This window comes from Ambystoma mexicanum, chromosome 6q (assembly GCF_040938575.1).
Source record: "Ambystoma mexicanum isolate Mex_15411 chromosome 6q, UKY_AmexF1_1, whole genome shotgun sequence".
In the NCBI taxonomy this organism is placed as follows: domain Eukaryota; kingdom Metazoa; phylum Chordata; class Amphibia; order Caudata; family Ambystomatidae; genus Ambystoma; species Ambystoma mexicanum.
The window spans coordinates 751,357,507-751,383,785 of NC_090937.1; the positions used below are offsets into that span (position 1 = coordinate 751,357,507).

General features: G+C 44.9%; 1 protein-coding gene across 1 annotated transcript in view; it reads right to left on the reverse strand.

The window, feature by feature from the left end:
• The window catches only part of GATB (glutamyl-tRNA amidotransferase subunit B), a 1,295,211-nt gene that overhangs the window by 1,194,274 nt on the left and 74,658 nt on the right, over positions 1-26,279 (reverse strand). The window contains exon 2 of the mRNA XM_069631274.1: positions 4,374-4,524. Within this exon, the coding sequence (XP_069487375.1) occupies positions 4,374-4,524 (151 nt within the window). The remainder of the gene's footprint in view (positions 1-4,373; positions 4,525-26,279) is intronic.

A 26,279-nucleotide genomic window follows, 5' to 3' on the forward strand; every position in this document is an offset into this window, starting at 1 on the left:
TCGAGAAAAACACAGCAGGAGTGCCCTTAGCTATAGGGGATATCAAAAGCCTTTTGATGTCAGCAGTAGGTGACCAAAGAAGCTCGGTGCAGCTGGGCAGTAGGGTAAGGTAAGGTTTGAGGAATTTAAAAGCAACATCTCATATTTGTTTGACTGGGACACAGACATGAGTTGTGTTGTGGTGTTGAACAATAATGCTACAACTGAATGGAGAACTGACGCTTCTAAAGGGGAACCCAAAACTAGATTTTCACAAAGCTCCACTGTCGCCATAGCTGTGGCAGCTAATGAGCAAATACACTGAGGCTTTCTTGCTGTTGCTGGATCTAAAGCTGTGTTAGAACATGCAATAGGGCTGTGACACTAGCCATGGATTTGTGTAAGTACTGCTGATGCAAACCCATTTCCTTCATAACAATACAGAGTGATTTTCTTCTTGTAGTCTACGAGGCCTAAAGCACGCATAATTGCCAAGACTTTCTTAATGGAATCAAATGCCTCTTTTGCCCTAATGCCCAGTGAAGTTGGTCTTTTGTTTTTTTTTTCTCTCCATGTAGCTTGCCAGAGGTTTGACTATTCCAGCATAACCCAATATCCACTATCTATAGTAGCTCATCATTCCAAAGGAGGCTCTCATTTGTATAGTAGGCTAGGGCTTGGGGATATTAAATATTGCTTTTTATTTATAAATGGAGGTAGCAGTAAACCTATGGCTCAACATTATATTCCCCAAATAGTGTAACCTTTTTCATACACAGTTATAACTTTTGTTTAGAGGCTAATGCAGATAGCAGTACTTGAGGTGGTGGTAGGAAGAGGGCCTCTGGGGCAAGGCAAGTGCTAAGGGGAGGCCAGGTGGGCAAGTGCCAGGGGAAGCAGGGAGTGAGGACCACATGCAATGTGCGAGGACAAGGATAGGGTGGACCAGGCTCGGTAGGGAAGCACACCCCACCAGGCTAATCAGGGGAAGGGGGCCTGGAAGGGCAAGTGCAGGTTGGGGGGGGCTCAAGCAGATCGGGGTGCTAGGGTAGACTAGGCGAGGAGGGCCTGGTGCCCTTTAGGACTCAGGAGGGACTAGGCAGCCAGTCAATGCAGTGCAGGAAACGTGGCAGTGACTGAATTAGGGTCACATTTACCAGCACTTTTCCCGCACTGCAAAACTTATAATGAGGCCCATTGAGAGGAAGTGTGTTTTACAAACTAGTTACAAAATGTATAGAATGTACAGTGGAAAGGTTTGGGTAACCAGATCACATTAATAATAATTTTAAAAAAACATTTGACACCTAGTGTTTGTGAAAGGTTTATAATGAAAAGCACATTAAGACTAAAGTATAAATATTGATCATCATTATAAAATGAATGGGGTCCTGTGCAAGTGTCCACCATCACTTCTTGAGATTTATGTAGGTTTTACAACAGGAGGTGGAGTTCGTTGATGTTGAGCCTGCTGCAGCACAATCTTAATTTTTGGGTGAAGCGCAGGTCCCTCAAACTGCCCACTCATCATGTTTGCGATATGGCCCTACAGTGGTTTTGTGTAGCAGGGTGGTGGCCAGGGATGCAGCCAATTTTACAGCAGCAGTAGCCCAATTAACCTTTACATTAGCCATTGAGGTACTAACGTATTCTTTTTAAGTCATGCTCTCTGCCATTTTGCTTTGGGGAAATTCCTTTATTTAGAAAAAAAGAAAACAGACCTGAAATGGCTGTTGTGCAAACATGGACTCACTCTGTGCTCAGCCATACACACTCTGTAGTGGTCTGGACTGGTTTAGACTGGTGCCAGGCACTATGCAAGCCGATACACAGGCTGTGTGGGTGGACCTGAGTGTTTGGCTGTTAAAAGGGCCAGCCAGATTGGTTGGCTGTCAAAGACCAATCTGTGTTGGACTTTTATGTGTTCCGAGGGCTGGCTTAGGCTAGCCCATTAGCGAATGGCTATATGTAGGGGAAACCATGGCAGCTCCTTAAGTCTGTTGGGTTTTTTCTAGTGTACTTACCAGTGTTGCAGGAGGATTTTTCCACAAAGCTGCGCTGCTGAAACTCTGTGACCAAGTATGCTCCATAATGGCTGGGCATGCTTCCTCGGCTGTCCTTTGTCCCCCCTCACGTTCCTCGCTGGATGGGATGGAGGTCTTATGCTGGGACTGTTTCTGGAAAGGTTTTCCACTTTCTCCCAGTATTATCTTCCTGGTCGTAGCATCTTGAGGTTGAAAGCCTCCATCATCCAGAAGGATGGTGGAACACCACTACCCTGCCTCTGCTCTTTGTTTGGGCAGTCTTGGTTCACCTGCACTTTCGCCCCCGTCATAGGACTGTTTTGTTCAGGCTTGCTGCTCAGATCTGCCCATCAAGCCATCCAAATCTGCTTGGCCATGTTCCACTTCTTCCTTGTGCCATCTCTGACATTGTTGTCACACCTAGATAGTGGGACAATCTCCTGGAATTAATGATTGTTATTCTTTTGGGTCGTCTGGTACGTGGTCATTCTGGGGTCAAGTCCCTGGGGGACCGAATCCTGTAACTCGACCTGCAAGACAAGATTTGTACTTACCTGGTTGTTTCACTGATCTAGAGCCTAGTTCTCAGAAACTGGTGCTGTGAGTAGCTTCCTCTCAGTCGTGGGCTGGCCGGTTATTCTTCAAACTTACCATCAGGGTTTCCTTGGGCCTGTGATTGAAATTTCTGCAGGTCATCTTCTACTGTGGTCGTCCCAATACTTAAATTGGTTGCAATCCTGCTTTGCTTCTCTTCTTTCTGGGGCTTCCGGGTCTCAAAACTGGAAGGGAAACTCCCCTGGGGCAGGTTGCACCTTTTTCCACACCGGTGGGGTTGAAACCATCTTTCCTAACTTTTCCCCGTAACCGCTGCTGTGCCATGTTTGTTCTATTCATTCCTATGGGATGCTTTTACCAACTCCGAAAACCCTGCCAAAGCGGTTTGTAAGGGTGCTTAGCTGAACACTGACTTTTTCCATGGGACACACTCAGGCCCCTATAGATTTCTACAAGGGACTGAATTTCTAGCTAATAGTACTATTTATGCATTTTTAAATCTCTGCATTACACTCCTGAAAGGTGTTACTGTATCTAACTGTGGTTATTATTTAGCATCAGTGAGTGTCTAGAAGTGAAATGAATCCTTATGGCTCTGGCACTCGAAGACTAACATAAACCTGACTTTTGGTGGCAACTCTGGGCATTGCTGGCTTGCGGTTCATCCTTTACCGCCCTCTAGGTGCTATATATATATATATATATTATAGTATACGGTTTACATTTTTAATATTCGTTTTATTCTGTGCTAGTGGATGGGGGGAATATCGTGACCACTCATGTGTTGGCTTTTGGGGTCCTGATAATGAGCCTGTGAATCTATTTTTACTGTTGTCAAGGGTTCCTTTGCCCATCACCAGGTAGCGGGCAAGCATTTAGATTAAGAGTGGGAAACGTCTTCAATGGCATTTACAGTTTTAAAAAATACACTTGGCTTTACTATGTGCTATGTATGATTAGCCCACATTATTTGACCTTATGGTTATTCTCTGTGTGATTTTACTACAAAGTGTATATTTTCAGCAAACCAGTTTCGTGTAATCTCTAGTTGTAACTTTGGGAGTAACTCAACTTCGCTACTAACCTTCCTCCCTTGATTTAAGCCCAACTGCTCTGTCATAACTACCACTTTAAAGAGTTTGCCTTTCATTTGGTTGGAAATCCTGCCTTCTTGTTAGGTTAGATGGTTTTACATACCTCTCCCTAACAACAATCTGCTAAGTAGCTTTGCCAGAATTGTCTTTTACTTTTTGAGTTCTTCTGAAGTAGCAATGAGTCGGGTATACCTCAATCTAGCAGAGTTCTTCTGTCAGCAAAGACATTACCAACCCAGGGCAGTCGATATTGAGCTATCCAGCCAAAATAATGGAAATAGTCGGTCATGTAAAATACTCGTTTTACATATTTCAATATCCCAATTGAATTTTTCCTTCCAGGAGGGTTGTAAATATGTATTAATATTCTATAATAAGACCCCACTTCTCTAATTTTTACTTTGGGTGCCACAACATTGGAACACAAATTCCTACCACCACTTTTTTCATAAAGTAAATATTTTAGCCCCCAATGATAAAACCAACTTTGGATCACCCCTTTGCTGCCGTAGGTGGTAGGCTCAATTAATATGGCCATACCACCAAACACTGGTTGTTCAGACAGCCCAAATTATTGCAAGATTAATGTGTCTGGTCTGATGAATTTTATGTTTCACTTCACAACATTTCAACACAGTGCTCGATCGGAGCAAACTTCAACTTTATAAAACAAACTTGAAACAGTTTCCTCTAAACGCTATTAAATGGAAATCAAACTTACCGGTAAGGTTCCAGGTAATGAGGCATCAAAAAAGGAAACCGAAGAATTAGAAGGGGCTGCAAACTGAACCTGGGCACGGGAAAACAGCTTGGAGTTGGATGAGATCTGTGCATGAACTTCCAAGCCGACCACTGCTTCCCATCGGCCTGGTCTGGAAAAAGGAAAAAAACAGTAAAACTTTGTAAATCTATTATCCATTAAGCAACAGTATTTCAAACACCTATGTTTATTAACATGAAAGCATAATATGACTTTAAGATGTATGGATTTTTTATTTTTAAACGTAATTCATAGTCTGCCGGAGAGAGCGTGGTGTATAAAGTAGTGCCGAAAGATATTGGGCATTGCGTAGAAAATGTGGTACTTTTGTAAACTAATTGTATGTGGGTTACTGAAAGACGCAACATCCGCACCAGTTGCAGAAGGTTCCTAGATGGTGACATGGCATTATTGCTAGAACATGGCTACTTAGAACATTGCAGAGAGAAAAACGGGCAAGAGACTCATTGCATCCATTCATATGCATGAAAAGCATAATGAACTGTGAACGATCATGGACCCCAAGAAGAGAACCTGGCGATAAGATTTGAGAAGTGAGGGTTATGACGATTTGGGATACTATGAAATGGAAGGAGTTTTAGACATTATATGCACCCAGTGTGTCATTTGTGTATGAACATGGCTGAGTGTTTATTATTTTCTTTTAATTGGTTTCAGATGACATTGGTTAGGGAATATCCCACCTATTGGCTTTGATAATACTTGTCCCAGTCACGGGGGGTCCAAGCACAAGCATGGACTGTAGGACTGCTGAGACAGTGGTTTAGGAGTCGTTGGGGTTACTGGGTGACGGCCACTTGGGCCACCATCTTGGATGTAGCTAGTTTGGACTGGACAGAACAATGGGACCTTATTCATGGCCGGAAATACTTTAGAAGAGCGGTGGCCCTACGCCCATTGCCCGAGGAGGTGGACACCCAATATCATCAGACCAGAGCGACGGACCAGGAAGTAAACAATCACGTGGGAAGGAGGATCCTGATAGAAACAGAGGACGGACTACCATAAAAGAACAATTGGGGTTATTGTAACGACAGGAGGGGTGGGAAAGATCAATCAGACATAATGTCAAATGGATGGGGCCAGACCATGAGGAGATGTAAGGGGAAAGCGAGTTAGGTTGGGTTAGATTGGGCGGTGGGCTAATTGGGTGCGGTCTGTTTATTCGGTTAGCAAACCTGGTTTAAATAAATCTTCTTGCGTTGTCCATTCTCTACCAGACTTTTGAATGTCTTATTTGAACCATTCCCTTAGCGCTATGGGTTTTTGTGCATGTAAAATCTTCTCTCCCCAATAAAAATACAATAATAAAGTAATTTACTGCAGGCCACTAAGAGCGGATATGTAGTATGTATGCACGTTGGTTCCTTATATAGCGCTTCAGAACACCTGCAGGCTACATCAAAGCGGTGCAATGGAAGAGGAGCAGACTCAAGTGTGATGGGAGCAAGCTTAAGAGGCACTAGAGAACGCTCTGTGCTTGGAAGAGAAATTGTGGAGAGTGGGGGCAGGGAAAGGAAAAAGGGGCGACCCTGAGTTAGTGTTTACTTTAGAGGGAAGAGTGAGGTCAGAGAGGTCCCAGAAATACCTACCATCTCCCTCTTTCCACAGTGTCTGCCTCTCTCCTGATGGATGCATTTAACTATGAATCCTAGAGCTAAAATGAGTGAGACGGAGGAAGGGGGCTAGGAGGCATTGCCAGGTGTGCACTCCTTCATTTCGCTGTTCAGATGGGGCTTATTGGAGCACCAAAATATCAGGTGTTCAAGGAGATCACCCGCTATAGGTTACTAAGGGACTGACTCAGATATTTTCCAGACCCAGGAACCTAAGGTCTGGCACAAGGGCTATTGAATAATTGTGTTGGAGAAACTGCATTGGACAGAGGCATGTACACGAGGCGCCCTGTGGCCGAGTTTGGAATGCATGGAGACGAGGGCACACCACTCTGCCCATTCCACACCAAGATTGAGCCCCATCTGTGCAAAGGGTGGGCAACAAAGGGGCGAGGTACTCAGCCTGGCACTGGAGGGAAGGGGATGCACTTGGCTTTAACTGACATACAAGAAACCTAAATGCATGCATGCATACACACAGCTCCCAAGTGACCCTCACTTGAGGATGCAACCAACATTTAAAACTCATTTTCCGACTAAAATAAACATTTATCTGGAGTGACCCTCTACAATGAGGTCCTAGCCCCATGTTTTCCAAAGGAACGTTAAAGTTGAGAGAGCATTTTAAGTTCAGAAGACTCTCAGTGCCTAGAGCTCACCTGCTCAAGTCTGATAACAGACCCTAAACGGACAGCTTGTCTTTTAGAGGCCAGGATGTTGTGGCAAGGGGCCGACAGCAACTCCATGAAAGTACTCCAAGGGCCAGATGTGTCAATGACTCTGGTAAGTGCCAACAGAATTCGGCAAGCATTTCAAGCGCTTCAATTCTGGGACTCCGTGCCAGGACTGTAGAAAAGCAGATGTAACCCTTCATTGGGACAGGGGATAGCAGCAGGCGCCATCCTAGCAGTAAACAGGCCTGGGGAGTGGTAGGCGAGCGGGCCTGGAGGCACAACACAGGTTCTGTGCCACAGCTTAGTCAAACAAAGACACAAGCACGTGTAGTCCGGATTTAATATATGTGGATTGGCTCATTGAGTGCACCTTTGCAGCTAAATCAAAAAGATTTAAGACGCTCGGATGAGACTAATGCAGGGATCTGCCCAAAAGGTTCTCTGTTAAAACCTCAGAAGTATAGGCCTGTCTATGGGTCCTATAACATGGAATGCAGCTAAAGAAGCAGCAAACCCGTTAGGGTCAAACTAACACAAACTAAGAAAAAGCGCTCAGAAACATCCTGAAAACATACATAAATGATCGCCAGTACATCTACAACATCTTTCTAGGATAACCCTGCTTTGTGGAGCCTGAACATCATGTAACACGGGATTCCGAGTAACATTTTGAAGTCGTGGGAAAGGCTAGCTAATAAAACAAACAAATATTTGAACGAAAGGGAGAAGGGGAATGTCGCTTGAGGGTGGATTTTTGATCATGAACCAGAATAAAATTTCTCCAGTTGTATGACATCATATATTGCCTATTTCCACTGCATTGCTTGTTTGTTTATTTTGTATAGCGTGCAAAACTCGGAGGTATCTAGGCGCTTGTGCTTAATTTCAGTGCTTCGGGTTACAGAGCGGAAGCGCATAATGTACTTACAGTCATTGAGGTACATGCAGCGGCATACATCATATGTAAAGTGCAAAAGATTGAGACAAGTGAGTCGGTGCCTGGACCACACAGATACAATCAAGTAGGTAGGAACCTGCATGTAGCCTACCCCATGATGCAGGGCGGCAGCATCACACAGACAAGAGTCAAATAGGCAGGGCAGAGTCTGGATAACCTGTGGCGTCTCGCCCTTTCGTGTTTCGGTAGTGGACAGGGAGTAGACAGGGGCCTTACCTCGCAGGCCCTAGGGGCGGGCTGGCATTCGCCTGCCGGCTCGCCTGATTGGTGCAGAAGATGTGGGCAAACACCAATCACAGGCAGCCTGGCGAAGGGCAGTTGAAGCGAACATCGCAGCAGACAAAGGCAGCGGCCATGATGATAGAGGCCGGTGTGGGCACTATTTAATGCATTTTTCTTAATTTCCCAAATAAAGCGCAATTCTGTGCATTTTTCAAAGTTTAAAAAATAAAGTGTAATTCTGGACGGCGTTAGATCCGAAATGGGCTAACCCCCCCATGATCAGCCCAGAGGGTTTACCTTAATGCAGGTGGCAGCAGCAGGGTGGTATGGGGGTGGATTCCTAGGCCGCTTGGTAGCAAGAAGATCAGAACGAGGAATAATTATCTTTCCTATGGAATTTCTTAGGGCTTTTTTCCCTATTTTGGCTTTGCCAATACTTATTCGGACTATTGACTCATTCGAACAAACATGCCCAATGCAAATTGTACTACAGGTCGCTGTCTGGACAGAGTAGCTGGGCCAACAACAAAGGTATGTGGCACATGACATACAAACGATGAGCACAAAGAGGTTGTTGAAAAGGGACCTGAAGTCGTCATGCATTGTAAATCCTCCGGCTCTCGACTGGGATCGGCAGATGAAAAGTTGTCATATTATATTATAAGCAGCAGCGGATATAGAGGGAGGAAGGACCTACAGAGAATAAACGGGTTCATTTTTTTGGCAAGAAGTGGGATACATTTCCTGGAAGACGTAATAGCAGATTTCTAGATTGCCCAAGGGTCAGGTGACGAGTGCCCCATTGTATTCTGCGAATTTGGACAGAGACAGAAATTGACATTTCTTCTGAGGAGTCCAGATACACACACCTGCACTACACAAAAAGAAATTGTGCCACGCCGATTAATATAGAAAAAATTGGCAAGTAAAACCTCTAAAAAGAAGAAATACCCGATTGAAAACACTATTTTCCTTGACATGAGATACAATGTGTTATGTTTTCTTACACACGTGCTTGACAATTCCATAGAGATGGTGCTTAAATCATTCACTTGCTACAATGTTCCAATCACTGCGCTTCACTTTTCAAACCCTGTCAGATATTAAAAGTGGGGTGTCTTTACCTAAAAAGAGCCAATGGGCCTCATTACGAGGTAGGAGGCAGCCATGACGCTATTAGCGCCATGGCTGCCTCCAAACTCGTTCCGACTCCACCCTGGTGAATGGAGCAATTAAGGGTCCATTCCAGGGTCGGCGGGACCGGTAATTCCCCATTCACCAGGGCCCTTTCCCATTTGAGCCCCCATAGGGCTCAATGGGAATGGGGATGGAGCTAATAACGGTACCACAAATTGCGGTACCGTTATTAGCACCAGAGTCCCTTTGCGGGTCCGTCCTTAACGCCCGGAAAAAACAGGCGTTAAGGGAGAACCCGCAAAGGGAACTCGTAGTAGGGCGGTAAGGGATTACCGGTGCCGGTAATACCTTACCGCCCACCTCGTAATGAGGCCCAATGTAAGGTTCTCACCATTTCGCCAATTAACCATCATGTTTCCCTCCATCAGAGACCCCACTCTGCCTGCAAAATTTTGCAGTAAGGTAAGCCACAAACGGAAGTACAAAAGGAATGCACTCTTCAGTTGCAGGTAAGTGCACATCATGCCAGATGGCTCCATCTTCATCTGCTTCATGCATCATTCACACAACACTCTCAGAGGCTTGTATTCAGCGTCTAAGCGCAGACCAGATATCGAACCCATGCTGCTCAGTGTTGTCTTGCTTCCAAGACCAGCACATTGCCCATGAGCTATCCTTCAAGCCCAGTAGCTCCCAAGCATCAACCCAGCAGTCGGTCCTTCATCCACAGCCTAACATCACTCATGCTCTGTGCTCACAGCAGGTCATGATAGCACAGAGCTCCTTTTCCGCTCTCAAATGGAATGCCCGCCATGCAAATTTCCCACACTAGTCAGATATTAGATATAGCCTTACCAAATATTCTACAGCCAATCTTTGCTTCCAGGTTTCACGCTTCTTCACTCATGCGCTTTCCATATAAAAATCTGTGCCACACAAATCCAGTCAGTCAATATTTTGCTCTGGTTAGCACCTACTCTGTTGCCAACTTCTGACGAACCTCTTATTGGAATTTACCTCAGAGTGGTGTTTTCTTTCCTCCCCACCTTTGACTTTCATGATGCCCTCAAATATGAAATATAGTTATATTTCTTTTGTCAATCCAGCTGCTCAGCTGTCTCTATTGATTGACAGGTGTGGCATATGGAGGCCCGATGCCCTGAGGAAGGCCCAGGAGTCAGGACAGCACATCATTCTTTGGAATGCAAACTAGGCAAATGCCACTACAACATCCAAAGAGATTGGCTTTGTCATTGCGCGTTTCATTCACGTCAGCTGCGTATTTCCCTTGGCGGAAAAGAGCAGAGCCAAATCCCCATTTCTTCTGTGGCTGTTTGCTAAAGGCTTTGTATAGAGAGCGCTGCAGGACACCAATCCCCCGTCTTTGCAAACCTGTACTGTTGCCTGATGCAGTCAGCCCGATTTACAGTAGGTGTCTATCATAGTGGGATGGGTTGCAAAATGTTTCCATTATGAGAGACTCACAGCGGTTCATTTTAGAGACACAGCACGAGTCACAAAGCAGGATGACATTTCAATGGAGCTCTGTTCCCGGCCCTGTGAAACGGGCCACAGTCGCCGTGCTGGGACGACAGTAATGGGACAGATAAATCTCGCCCAAACACGTGACGCAGCCAGAAAAAAGGGAGAGGTGTATAAATTACAAAAAATAACATCATAAAAGCATAATGATGCTCCAGAAGTGCACGCGCCCCAACGTCAGCCGGCAGTCGATTACTGATCAACCAAGCATGATCATATTTTTCCATCTCATTTAAACATAATGAGTTTCCGAGCTCGTAAAATACGCTCGAGTGGCAGTACTGGGAATGAAGTGCTTCGTGTATCCACTGAACTGTATCCGAGTCCGTGAAGAGCCCCCCTCTTCACCCACTGCCCGAAAAAGGTGCTGCACCCCAAACAATGCACGGGCCATCATTGCAACACTGCGCCTATTCACTTGCAACGTCCGGCCCTCGCCCTCAACTATAGCCACTCAATAGGAAAAGTCGTTTCATAAGCCAACAAAAGACTAAGATATGTGCTTACCGAAGTTTTTAATCGTTGTCAGGCTCACCAGAAGTGACAATTTAAACTTTCTGAAGTTCGCTTAATACAGATTTAACACATTCGTTATAGAAAGTCATGATTCTATTAAAGACCCAGAGGCAAAGGATTATACTCAGTTCTACTCTTTACTTCTCGAGAAGCTAACAATAAAACTGCATTTACAACAAACTGACAATGAACTACATAGACCAAGATAACATGAGTGAATCTGTAGTTTGTGCTCCATAGGTTTATTCCTTCACACGATCCCTCTAGTCAATCACGTTCCACAGCCCACCATAATCACCATCCACTTCCTTCATTCCTACTCTTTCTGCAGCTGATGGACAACTGAAAACTTGCACCCCAACCAGAGACGCCTTATCTCTTTCCAACACATTGATCACTCTTCATGAAGCCGCTGGTTTAGTCTCTGCCCCTGTCAAAATATATATAACATCAATGAAACGACTATTCCTGGGTGGGTGGGCAATCGCATATAATAATACGTGACATGTTCAGTATCATCACCAATACATTGATAAACATCTTCATACCATTTTCTAGCGATTGAATGGGTGGAATAATCCTTTGCCTCCGAGTCTTTAATAGAATCATGACTTTCTCTAAAAAAGGTGTTGAAAATATGTATTCTGTGTCAAGACTCGGAGGCTCTGATTATGCTAGTTTAAAGCTTACTTACCACCAATGAAGCTATCTGATCTAAAATAAAAATTCTCAAAAGTAGTTTCATTTGATCAGTCTACCGCCTTCAAAATATCCTCTAGGCGTGCTCCTAGCTTATAGGCCATAGATGCCATTGCCCCTCTAGTCGAGTGAGCTCCGAACTGACCCAAGTCAATGCCCACTTAGCCCATGCACCATCTGACCCATCTTGCTAACGTGGCTGACCCCACCGGCTTAAACAGCTTCTTCAGCGCTATTAGCAGCCTGACTTGTTCTGCCATGGCCTTGTATGCCTAACCGTGCACACTTTGGGTCTTCCTGGGAAAGCCACATACTCTACGGTTCTAATACCCGTCTAATACCCGTCTTCGTCCTCTTTTCTATATAAAATATAACCCCTGTGGCCGAAAAGGACTTTGTCCACTTCCAAAGCTCTGACCTCTGACACTCTCTTACAAGAAATTAAACACAATAACGTAGTCAATTTTGCCCAGAGCGATTTCCTGGATAGATTTTCATTGTCCTGCCAGGACTCGAACATTCTCAACACCACACTCACGTCCCAGAGGCGGGAATATTTCGGAGTCAGTGGTCTCATACATCCAACTCCCTTCAGTAATCTGCAAATCAAGGGGTGTTCCCCCACAGGTTTCCCTTTTACATATTCATGACCGGCCGATATCGCCGATCAGTAAGTATTAATTGTTCTATATGCCTTGGCTTCTGCCGCTTGACCAGCCAAAGAATTCACTATGTGAATCACATCTCTTCGTACAGGATGCACTTCCCTCTCCATGCACCTATTACTTCATTTGAGCAATGCCACTCTGTAAGCCTTCCTGGTCCCCTGACGAATTCCTGACGAATTCTTGAGTTGTTCCCAAAAGACACGGCTGGGCCCAGGATCTCCTGCAATCGCCCATGCTATCAGGTACAAGTTCCCTGATTGAACCAGTGGGTGATGTTCTACTGACGGGCCCAGCACAATGTCCCGTCTGTGTGGCAGTAGAATTGGAATGTTGTAAGACATTTCAAGTAGGTCTGGGAACCAAGCTTGACCCCCTCCAGTCAGGTGTCAATAAAATCACTGTCGCTCCCAGTCTCCTGACCTGTGCCACAGTTCATGCTATCATGGCAAACGGTGAGAATGTGTATTCCGCCACTTGTCCCCAAACCTGGAGATGATCTTGTTCAGCCTCGAAACAAACAGGTCTGTCTGACGCATGATCTCCTGGAAGACCGATTCCTCCAGCTGGCAATCGCTAAGTCTCTCAAGAGTCTCGAGTTCCAGTCTGCAGTCTGGTTCTGGTCCCCCGGCAGGTTGTTCCGCCATTACGTGGACTCCTCTCTGGAGACATAAGTGCCAAAAGTCCTCGGCCATCTACGCCAGCATTCTGGATCTCGTCCCTCCCAGTTGGTTTATGTACCCGACTGCTGAGACGATGTACATCTTGAGCACGATGGCGCATCTCGCTCCTTCCCAAGTCCAACAACGGACTACAAAGGATCCTGCTAACAGTTCAAGACAGTTGATATGGAGGTCTAGTTCCTCGCTCGACCATCTCCCCCAGGTCGACAGGTCACCGCACCAGTCTCCCCAGCCCCAGCAGCTGGCGTCCACCTCTATTACCAGGTCCAGAGAGGTGCCAAATTTAGCCCTGCCATTCCAAGCTTCCATGTGGTGATGGTATCAGGTAATATTAAGCCCATCAACATATATATATATGGTCGTGGGATAAGGCCATAGGCAATATTAGTGCGGAAAATGTATGGGGGTTATCGGGACCAGGGGTTGCGGGGGTGTCCCCCTTAGGTTCCATGGCTTAATATCACCATAAAAAATATGGCGATATTTTTGTATAGCAATATTTTTGCAGGGATATGAACACATGAAACCGTGGCGATACCACCATTCTAGCTCTGTTCTTGCTTCCTGAGAAATGGGTACCCTCTGTTCGTAGGATAATCCCTTCCCGATATGTTCCATCTTCAACCGTTGCAATGTCCTGTAATGCAGAGGGCCTGGAAAAACAGAATCGAAGAGGACAGTCGGCCTACTAGTCTGGCTATCTCTCTCAGGGAAATCATATCCCTTGTCATCATATTCTTTATCTCTCTTTTGATAGAGTTCACATTCTCTAAGTGTAGACTGAGGGTGCCTTGCACTGTTTCCAGAATGAAACCCAAGAATTCCATTGACGGGGCCGGATCCAATTCCGATTGCTCCCAGTTGATCAGAAATCCTAGCCGCTGCAACAATTATGTCGCTATCTTGACCTGTTCCACTATCATTTCCTTGTCTTGGCACATTATGGATATATCGTCCAGGTATATAATTAATCTGATTCCCTGTTCTCTGAGGTGCCCCCACCACCGGCTTCATCAGTTTGGTGAAGCACCAAGGGCTGAAGCTAGACCGAAAAGTAAGCTTGTGAATTCCCATTTCTGTCCCTTCCAGAGAAACTGCAATAGCCTCCTCCGACTCTGATGGATCGGTATCGTCAGGTAAGCATCCCTGAGATCTATCCTCACTAGCCAGTCTCCTTTCTGTAGAATGTCCCTCAGTAGATGGATTTCTTCCATCGTCTGTATACCAAGAACAAATTCAGTGCTCTGAGGTTTATCACTGGCCTGACTTTGTGTTTGCCCTTCACTAAAAACAAGTTGCTTACAAATCCCTTTTGGTCTCCTCTGGCCGGACTGATTGGCTTTTTTATTTCCAGCTGTTCTACCTCTTTGTCTAGTAGTACTTCGTCTTCTCTGTTGAACCTTATCTGTTTGGGTGGGAATTCTTGTATTGGTTCTTGCCAGAAATCCAAGCGGAAACCCTGAACCGTTTGCAGAACCACCGGGTCTGAGGATATTTCTAACTAACTTTGCGGGTGCAGCGCCACTCTCCCTCCCACTGGATGCATCCAGCTTCTAACGCTTCTGCTAGCGCACCTTTTCTTCTCACCTGTGCCATTTTGCTGTTGCTGCCTGTCGCTGCCTCTCCAACCTCTGCCTCTGGAAGGGAAGAAAGGATTGGCCCGTTGGTCTTCCTGCTCTCTCTCCACTGTGTTCTATAACTGGGAGGACCTGTGATATGGGTACCAGCTGGCCGAGCGGCCGTTGCCTCTGCCACCCTTATCTAAAAATGTTTTCCCGAAAATGTTCTTGAGGGAGGCCTGTGCCTTGTCCCTAGAGGCTTAAGTGCTGACAAACTTCTCCATGTCTTTTATGAAAGTCTCCCCAAATAATTTGTCTTTGGCTGCTGCTGCCATTTCAAATGGTGCCAGCTCTTCTAGCTTTAAAGTCTATTTTAATTAAAATCAATCTTCTCTCTGTGGCTATCGAGCTATTCGCCTTTCCCAGAACACATATTGCCCTCTGGGCCCACCCGGAAAGCATCTCTGGGTCAATAGCCTCTTTCGTTTGCTTAGCCTCCTCTGCTAGCTGCTATATTCTCGTGATCTGTCCAACCACGTTCAGTAATTTGTCCTGGCGGGATCTCCATGAATGGTCTATGCCTTTGACATCCCTGCCATAGCTCCCCATGAAGGTTAATATCCGCTCATCGATTTCAGGTGTCTCTGCCACCCCGTCTGGCACTCTTGGTCTGGGGCATTCCGCCCTCATTTTGCTCCTGTCCCTTTACTCAGTGAGGCTCCAAGTCGCTTTTTCAAGTAGGCTGTAATACTCTCTGGGGAGTCCCATTCTGATGACCTTGGGTGTACCAAAGCATCTGGGTCGAACTCGTCACCCCGAGGCTCCTCATTAGCAGGTTTGCCTCTCTTGAGCCTGGGCTCTCGATCTTCACTCGAGGAGGTGGTTCGCGATTCTGTCGAACTGTGCTCGTCCGACTCTTCGCTGCTCATGCAGTCATCATCAGAGGTGTCCTCTGAGCCATCATCGTCATATCTTGCTCCTGACCTCACCTTTCTTTTGGCACCCTTATTCTTACGTGGCGAACCAGGGGGGTGAGGGCATGGGTGCTACGAGCCTGAATGGGTTTTCTTTTTTCTGCCCACTTTGTCCCTCTGCATGCTTTCCTCAGTTCCGCCATGCCCAGAGTGAAAGTCACCAAGTCTTCCATAATGCCCTCATCCTATCTCCTGGGGCCCCTGCTGGCACTCAGTACTCTCTGTACTGCCCGACTCATCCTCATGCTACTCACGTGTTGGCCTTCTGAGTCTTCCTCAGAGTATCTACTCCATAGCTGCTGTGCCGTGTGCCTTGTCTTTATGCAGTTATTTTGGGCTGCCCCCGTCAATACCCTTTTTCTTTGTAGCTAGGCGGGTCTAATTTCAACTTTCCCGGCATTGCTTGGGACTGGGCCTGTCAGAATATATAGAGCCTCACCTCCTCTTTGGGGCAATTATTTGTTTTGCAGTTTTTCTTGGGACTGTGCCAGTCTGTCTCCCCCTGCACCTGTTGCAGTTGATGCTGCTGTGTGCTCTTGTGGCCACTAAATGGCATTCTGCCAAATGTGTTCCTCCGTGATCTGTGGAATGTATAATTGCTATAAGAGCTCTCCGCTCTCTCAATTAGTTAAAATTGTCCTCTGCGATCCTCAGCTCGCATTAAATGCTCCTTACACTATGCCCACGGAAGTTCACAATGGCGCCAGAACCTCTGAGGTCCCTTCGTGCCCGGCGTAAACTTCCGTGCAGCACTGCCTCCTACCGAGGCTTAGAACACCAGAGCTTTTGTTCGTTGCGTTCCACAATGTGGATAAGCTCCACCAGACAGTATCAGCGCCGCGCGTCCGATGTCGCACTGCACTTTTTACACACTTTCAGTCTTTAATAACCTATATAATCACAATCGCACATAAATAAAGACATTGAAAATGTCACTTAACTCAGCTGCTCAAGCAGCAAAGAAAGAGGAGGAATGAAGGAAGTTGATGGTGGACTGTGGAACGTGATTGGACTAGAGGGAAGGAATAAACCTATGAAGCACAAACTAAAGATTCACTCATGCTATTTTGGTCTATGTAGTTCATTGTCAGTTTGTTGTTCAGTTTTATTGCTGGCTGCTCGAGAAGTAAAGAGTAGAACTGAGCATAATCGGAGCCTCCGAGTCGTGACATAGAATACATATTATTTTGACCAATTAATTATTACAAGCAAAACGACACATTATGGGCGATTCAGAGCGATTATTTGATGGACGTGCACCAGGGTAAATCCACAAATACCAAACAGTGGTTCTCCAAACAGGATACAACAGCCCTGGAGGAAACCTTTTGGGAAATCCTAGTGGTGCTTTTCAAATAATAATTGCAATGTGGGAAAGAAGATAGAGTTTATTTAACACAGCTTTGAATTATACGCACAGATCTAAGAAAGCACCGAGAGTGACCAGGGCTGCATGGGAAATCCCCCAGGCACAAAAAACAGCCATATGGCTCTCGTAAGTCTAGTTGATATGCCATTTTTAATTGCTTTATGTATGTATGAGGTACTTGTAAAGCGCGGACAAAGGCCCCAAGGCATCAAGGCGCTTAGATATGTTTGCAATGTTAAAATCGTTAGTTGCCCCTCGTGTTGTGTTATGTCTTATTTAATCTTTTGTCTTTATCTAACTGTTAAACTTACATGAAACACTGAGATAACAGCAGTGATTGCCAGACCCAATTCCTCCAATGAGATCAAGCAGTACCCCACATTTTGAATGACAACAAATCATCCCAGTTTTTCCATAAGACTCTTCTGTCAAGGCCACCGCGAACCCCCCCACACCCTCATCTACACAAAATTATGTGTTTCGGCTGAGTTTCCCTCAAAAAACATTACTTCCAAGTATCAGCCTAAATGAACGAGAAACTATGCAGTTAGGTCTTCCTTAGGGAAGAAAACTTACATGAAACATAAGCAGCCAGCTATGAAACCTCTTTACATAATGAGACGATGCATAACAACCAACCTGAGAATACCAACCGTGACAAACACCGGAAGCCAATATTGGGTTACATCATTCACTTGGAAGAAGTGCTGCACAAATAGGTGCCAAAGCTTCAGTTATTTGCAGGTCAGGATTGAGAAAGACTCAGTCTGAGGTCTGGTAGGATGTTTCTTGTTTAAAGGCATGGTCTAGTAAAAATGTTTATTGTCCCTACGGGTCGGCCATGTTTTTTTTAAGCCTAAGTGGCTCGATTTTAGAAAACTTTCCTATGGACCTTACCCGAGTTTTCGTCCATTAAACGCACGCGAAAACAAGCACCAGGGAGCCGCCATTTTCTGATAATCCTATCTTTTCCCCCATCGCCCTGGCTGACCTGCTTTTGCGGCACTAAATCAATTCCCCCGCCCCTGAGCCTGACATTATCAAAACATTCATATTCCCCGCCTCTCTCCGCGACGTTACTGTGCTGCGTAGGCAAACGCGCCCAGTCGTCTTCTGCGCGACTCCACACAGAACCCGGAAACCAAGACAGATCAACTCACAACACAGCGCGCCACAATTCGGAATATGAAACTGTACTTTAAAATGAAACAGCAACACGGTACATTTGGTAAAGTACATTTATTTGACATTCAATGTTTAGAGAATATTCAGCAATTGCCATATGAACTCCGAAAGCCATTTATTTTCTTTTATCTGTATCCGCAATAACTGTTCCGTTTCATCTCGAGTCACGCGCTGTTCCTTTATGGTACACAGGGTGTTCATTTTCGTAAAAAGAATCACTTTGGAAGCACGGTGAACCGCAAGGCTGTTCCATCAACTAGGCACTAGTCCAGCCTAAAGGTTGATATGTTGCTTCTAGCCACTAGTACAGCGTAAGGGCATGTGGGCCCTTGGCGATCGTCCCATAATATGGTGATCGTGCTCCAGTTGTTGACACAAAGCTGCAGGTGTCTGCTGAAGAATCCATCCACCGGTGTCTCAAACAGATGGCAGTGGCAGAATGGGATCAAATACCTGTTATGAAAACAAAAAAATTATAATTAGTCTCGCTAGCCGAACTTCATTAATATTACTCATTTTATTTATTACGGCCGATCAGAAACTATTTGCTTGCAAGGATAGTTCAATGGAGTATGTTCGTCTCTAAAATCAATGCGAAAAGTAACGAGATAAATCGAGGCAAACACACAATGATAAACGACAGTTAGTCTACATGCGTGAGGAATGATATGATATATGATATGGCATTTGTAACGCGCCTATACTCAAGTGTTTCTAGGCGTGACGAGGCAGGTGGGGAACAAGGGCAGACAGACAACGATCCTACTAGGCCAGGTGTCTTTCTGATCGCGCATGGGGAAAGGCTGTACATGGTTAGTTGAATACAAATTAAATAATAGGGCCAGCTGGTGGCAAGTGCAAGGTAAATGCCGGGAGAAGGGGCTGAAGGATACAGAGACAGTCCCGTAGTGCAGGTAGGCAGTGCAGGGAAAAGTGGCTGGGCCAAGGACCGAGATCGGTGAGACCAGTGGACCTGCATGCCCATGTGCCCACTACGAATACGTTTTACTTGCTTTTCCTAGCTATTAATTTATTCATGCATCCATTCATTAAATCTTCATTCCGGTATAAAAGCGTGTAAAGATTTACTTACATTATATTTGAAATTTCCATTGTGTCTCTTTCTAATGCAGTCTGTAAAACGGACCGTGCTCTTGACAACGATTTTTCGTATACTGAACTAAAATGAAACTCGGTCTAGTTTCTGAATTTTCTGCCTTATCGTCTCTTACGTTATTGCGCACTCCCTTCAAATGTAGTTCTTTCGGCATAGTCCCTGTCTCAAGGTAAAAAAACAATAGACCCTTATACTTCCAGTGCGACTTGTGGGCCTCATCTGGGCGCTGTCCTTCGCATTCTTTATTTGCAACATCACGTAGTATAGGCATCTGTGAGAACTTGAAGTTTAGAATCCGTCTATGTAGTGCGCCTCAATGTGCAAATGCGAACTGGCTTCTCTCCCAAATGCCACGGCCCGCTTGGCTGGCGCGTTCTAATTGCCCCAATTTTGTCCCCGTTGTCTGCAAACTTTGCAGCCCAAATTGAGACATTTAATTTTTTGCAGAAGGTCAGGGAAAGTATAAAGTACCACAGGAGTTAAGTTAAAAGTGAGATTTATTGTTTGTTTTATTATTTGCAATACACAAGCCTCCCCTCCGTTAACAGTGTGCAGCATTTACATTTACATGAGATGAGACATGAGAAAAATATATACATACACATATGTGAGGTGAATAGAGAGAATTCAAAGATGACACCCAGCTTGTTCGCCACCCATGATGGTGAAGGTAGGGGTTAGGTTTACAGGTCCTCTGTACAATAACATTTATTTACAAAAAGACAATCGTATTGCAATTATTTAAACCGGGATTTGTACTTCACAATCAGCTGTGCTTCGGGTGGGCATGGCACAGTCGCAATGTTCGGTGGCAATGGATCACTGCTCTGCACAGAAACGTCCAAAATTCCATATCTGTGCTTCTCTAACACAGCAACAATAAGGCCTTTCACAAAGTCGAACTGCATTTCATCATAGACTGGTTTGATCACCCAATGCTTACTTCGTTTTGAAAACACCTTAGTGTAGCGAGGCATCCTTACTTTACCCCTAGTCCTAGATTGTTCACGTCCGACATTGCTGTTATGGGCCAAGACCGCTAGTAGAGTGCGATGTTTCATGCCCCGAAAGCTAAAATGCAAGCGCTTTGGCCTGTACTTTAGGCATATATTGTGGAACATCTCCAAATCTCCTGTGTGACAGAATTCTGTCAGTCCTCTCAAATCTCTTGATACAGTTTTGTCGAAAACAATCTTCTCAATGGCTTTGTGTGTCGGTGAAGATGGAATCAACCACTTCTTCTTCTGTGCCTCCTCTGGGGACAAAGGGCCATTGTTCACATTGGCGGAAATGTTCATTTGCTGTCCAGCGGTGAACGTTGGTACAGTGGTGCATCAGTGACCGCCATTTTTCAAGTAGTATTTCCACTGACCCCTCACAAGTTTTTGAGCTCCACCAAAGATGGTTGGTGATAGAATGTGACCACTGCAAAATACTTTCAAAACCTTTTTTTTTCCCTGCAGCCGAGATTTTCTTATTGATTGATTTAGCAAGATGCCATACGTCAAATTGATGTTTAATATGTGGAAACTGCTCTCTCATTGTCTTGGCAATTGAAATGTGTCTTTCCGTGGCTATGAGGTTGATGTGCATTCCCCTTGATTGTAGACATTCCACTGATTTTATAAATCCTAGTTTCTCCATTGCCACTGACGATGTACATTGTGTTACCTGCACGACCACCGAACTCACAATTATCTTACTATCCATGTCCTGAAAGTGGTAGGTGCAGTACTTGGCAGAAACTCCAGGACTGTCGCACTGTCCATCGCCGGCTAGCCTGAATCGTTTGCCTTCGAATGTACTTGCTAGAGACAATTGTTCAATTTTCCAAGCATCACTAATGGCCGGAAACAGATAATCACGTTGGTATATGCAGTACAGCGCTTTAGAAATGAAATGGAGTCCCACAAACTGAAAGAAAGCCTCTAACTTTCTAAAACTGGAGCCACTAAAAAGTGATGCAGCTGCACACAGTAGATTGAATGCTGGCAGTTTCCCCAGCATCGGTTGTGCAGACCATGAGAACCTATGATTTAATCTACAGGCGGCATTAATTTTGACGTTACTGCCTTTTATTTGACGAGTCACATTAATCAATGGCTTCCCACATACTTTCCCTCTAATGGAATGCACACATTAGAGCATACTTATAATTTCCATCAAACAACTGTCGAATACAATGTATTTGCTCTCCTTCATTAGACTGTCATCCTGCGTCAACGTTGTTTCGGCCTGTGACGTTGTGGAGATTTCAACACATTGGAAAGTAATATCGCTGATATCAAGTTCTGATGTGTCTATGGATGCTGCGGCTGGTTCATTCTCTGTCATTTTGAAATCTATTACTTCAACATTGATGGGAGAACACAACAATGTCGACAGGTTTTTTGGTGGCAAATTTTTGGCGGGTGTAGATTGTGTAAATTGATCTGCAACTACTTCAGAGCTATCTTCAATACATTCAATAACATCTTCTTGTGGTGGTGCGGTCGCACTGTAGCTATGGTCCAATGCAACTTTGCCGTAGTCTCCAAACGCAGTTAATTCATGTTCTGGCCATTGGACATGAGCATCTCGAGCCTGAACACGCCTCGCCTCAATTAATAGTTCCTCCATAGTGTACACGGTCTGGCAAGCCACATCTCTCATTCGCTTCACTGTCTGTGTGTGTATAGTTCTGACACCCACGGGTAACTGGAGGAGAGATTGGAAAAGGGATGTTCAGTTTAAACACAAGATGGAGTGTAGTAGAATTGACTGGAAAAAAACATAAAATAGTCCCCAGCACAAACATTTTTTTAAAGTTATGAACTGTTTGTAACTAAACTTTTTTTGTTTTTTTTCTTTGCAACTTTTTTGACTCAACCTTCAACATCTGCACGCTGTAGCTCCGATTCGTTTCCGCATGTCCTCGTTTCCTCTTGCGCTGCAACGACTATATTTTCTGTATCCGCATAGACAGCACGGAATGAGGCTCCATCGTCTCCCTGAAACATAGTACTTTCATTACTATGTATCAAAATATTGTTAGCATAAAACACACGTGAGGACGAACACACAGGTACATCTCAATAGCCAAACACGATTTAAACATTGTGTGCAACAATCAAAGGACAAGTATTCGACCAGTGATGATCTATTTCGATGGAACTGTCAGTATCCATACCTCTGGCTCTGCATGGACTGCCATGAATGGTTGTATTGGAGAGGAGGCATCCGCATCTCCCTGAAACACAGTACTTGCATTAGTATGCTTTTCAATATTGGAAACACAACACACACTTGGGGTCGACAGCACAGGTACATATAAAGAGATAACCACAAATGATGCATTGTCCAAAAGAATCAAGGAAAATCCAAATATGATCACATTTCATCGACTTATTTCAACGATTCCTTTACATCTGCATCATCTAAATGAGCTGTGATTGTGGTGGAAGCTCCGTCGTCTCCCTGAAACACAGTACTTGGATTAGTATGGTTTTCAATATTGGAAACATAACACACACTTGGGGTCGAACGCACAGGTACATATAAAGAGATAACCGCAAATGATGCATTGTCCAAAAGAATCAAGGAAAATCTAAATATGATCACATTTCATCGACTTATTTCTCCGATTTATTTACATCTGCATCATCTAAATTGGATGTTGTGATTGTAGTGGAAGCTTCGTCGTCTCCCTGAAACACAGCACTTGCGTTAATAGGGAAGAAAGTATAGCAAATGGAATCACGTTATATGATCACGCATGATGGAGCTGTCATTATCCATACCTCGTGCTGCTGAAGAATATCTATGGATGTTGCAAATGTAGTGCGCACTTCCGAAAGCTGTTGCGCCGATTCGTATACGCATGGTCCCGCTTCCACTTCCCCTGGAATTACTTGAATGTCAGGCTCTGCATCAAGTGCAGGGGTTGACGCTCCATCAACTGCCTGAAACACAGTACTTGCATTAGTGAGGATTACAATAGTGAAAACATAACACACACCTGGGGTCGACAACACAGGTACATATCAATGGCTAACCACGAATGAAACATTGTGTAGAACAATCAAACGACAAGAATTCCAGCTCTGATGATGACGCTCGATGGAGCCGTCAGTATCCATACCTCCTGCTGTTGAAGAACATCTAGAAATGTTGTAGATGTGGCGGACGCTTCAGCATCTCCCTGAAAGACAGTACTTGCACTAGTATGGATAACACTAATTATAACCGAAAACAAACACCAGTGGACGATAACTAAGGTGTATATCAATTGGAAAGCACTAACCAAACATTCGGTAAAATGATTACACAATAAAATAAAAATATTACTTGACATGCATAAAACAGGTCTGTAGCGGATTAGCCTAGTAAGATTACCTGATACGCGCTAGAAGTGGTTGATAACTGCGACCACGTCAAGGATGTAGAATGTTCTTGCTTCAGATTGAAGGGATAGTCAAGAAGTTGTAAAGGTAAATTAATGATTGATAATGAAATGCCAATATTAAAAATAGCCATGTAAGGTGACAGAATACTTGTAAAATGCTCAATACAGCACAGTTCCCTGTTCCCATATATATACATTGCGTTTGTGGGTTATGAAATCGAAAAAGAATATATTGGTAAATGTCATTATTCAAAAAACTATACAATCATATCACTATCGAAATTATTACAAGGGATAAAACACCTACAATATCAATTAATCAGTTCGGATACCTACACACTACCGCAAGGCCTAAAGCTAAATCCGGACACTTGACTCACCGGTGGCGGAATGTGGACGAATAGAGTGGGAATAGCGTTTGAGCAATTTTCGTGTCGTTCGCCGTTTATTCTTCTTTGTTACCCAAGATGTTGTGTACATGTCCAAGGAAAAATGCCGGCTGCAGATGCGGTATCGATCACCCCTCTTGTCCTGTAAGACTTGTTGGACTCTACTTTCCAGCTCATCCAGTGGATATCCGCAATGTCTGACCCATTCTTTTATTCGATCAACAGTTTTCGGGAATACATGCATTGTAGTGCCTTCAGATTTCGCATGGGTCTTCGAAGAGCAACCGCTAATCGAACAGGCAGGCATTGTTGATAAATCTGAAAAGTAAATATCGACATTATTATACAATCTTCAAGAATAAAGATTTGATACAAAAGTAAATGAATCATACAGTGATCAATGCAAGGTTTGTTTTGGTCGCAGGAACTATACCAGTTCATTATGTGCGGCTTAGTATTTGCATAAGTTGCAGAAATGTATAAATGATGTGACTAAAAACTGAACATGTGACGCATCCCTTGGATGTTCTGTATTGCACGAGAAGGAAACATGCTTACATCATAGACTGGACCCCCGAAGGATGCAATTCGATGACAATTGACACAGATGAAAATAAATAGATCTATTGATAGCATAGCAATGGAAATTCAAGTCAATAGCAATGAGACCAATGAACATAGCACTATTGGGTACTCTACTCGCAAATAGATAGAAATTTAAAAATCTGCAAAATATGACCAAGATACATGGCCTTACCTTGACCAACAAACAGTTGGATTCAGAAAGCAGAGCAGTATGTTGCGCGAGAATAGGTGGATGGCCACAGGTAGCACACTGATGGGTATGCTTGAAGCGGTCACAGAAGTTCACGGATAGCACGACAACGAGCAGATTAGCATAGATCTCAGTGGTTCCCAGGTAGCACGTTCAGGAGTGGACTTGCAAAGCACAAAGATGTTCTCATGAGACATATCGAGTGGTTTTTAAAGTATTAGAAACTGGGGTGTGTTTGTGAATGAATGACGTATGTATGTTGTGGTATTAGGGGGGCGGCCTGCTTCAAGGGGAGGCCTGGCTGGAGACACGGGGTCTGAGGAGGCCATGTGACCGATGGCCCCTTGGCGTGGGACACCTTTTGAAGTGTACATGTAGTTTGGCACCTTGGCCTTTCGCGCCCCCGATAGCCCCCCATGCCAGCTCGCATCCACCGGCGCGAACCGCCTTTGATACAGGGGGGTGGGATGGATGGGCCTGCAGCGTGCAGATAAAGCACAGGAAGACTGCTGAATGGAGACACACTTATGTGGATTGCAGGGGGGCGGCCTGCTTCAAGGGGAGGCCTGGCTGGAGACACGGGGTCTGAGGAGACCATGTGAACAATGGCCCCTTGGCGTGGGACACATTTTGAAGTGTACATGTAGTTTGGCACCTTGGCCGTTTGCGCCCGTCACAGCCCCCCATGCCAGCGCGCATCCACCAGCGCGAACCGCCTTTGATACAGGGGGGTGGGATGGATGGCCCTGGGGCGTGCAGATAAGGCACAGGAAAAATGCTGAATGGAGACACACTTATGTGGATTGCAGGGGGGCGGCCTGCTTCAAGGGGAGGCCTGGCTGGAGACACGGGGTCTGAGGAGGCCATGTGACCGATGGCCCCTTGGCGTGGGACACCTTTTGAAGTGTACATGTAGTTTGGCACCTTGGCCTTTCACGCCCCTCACAGCCCCCCATGCCAGCGCGCATCCACCAGCGCGAACCGCCTTTATATCAATATATAGTATATCGCCTTTATATCAATGATAGTATATCGTTGCTTATCAATAACAAATGCCACATACAGGAGATTCTTGTGAGCACAGACCCACACTTCAACCGGTGTATTATAGTGGTCAAGACCCTAAGGCCTGTATAATCCAATGGTAATTGTTAGTATAGATATATGTGTGACTTTTATAGAGACATAACCTACTGAAAGACTTTGAACAAGTGTTATTTAGTGCATGCATTATCGAGAATATGTTATGTTAGCTTAGATAGATAGTGACCACCCTGCTTCACAGCGACCAGACCTTCACCCATTCGGAGCACAGATGTCTGACGTCCATCCTTGAATGGTGACACACTGGATTCATTTAAAAAAATCAAAACAAACGTTAA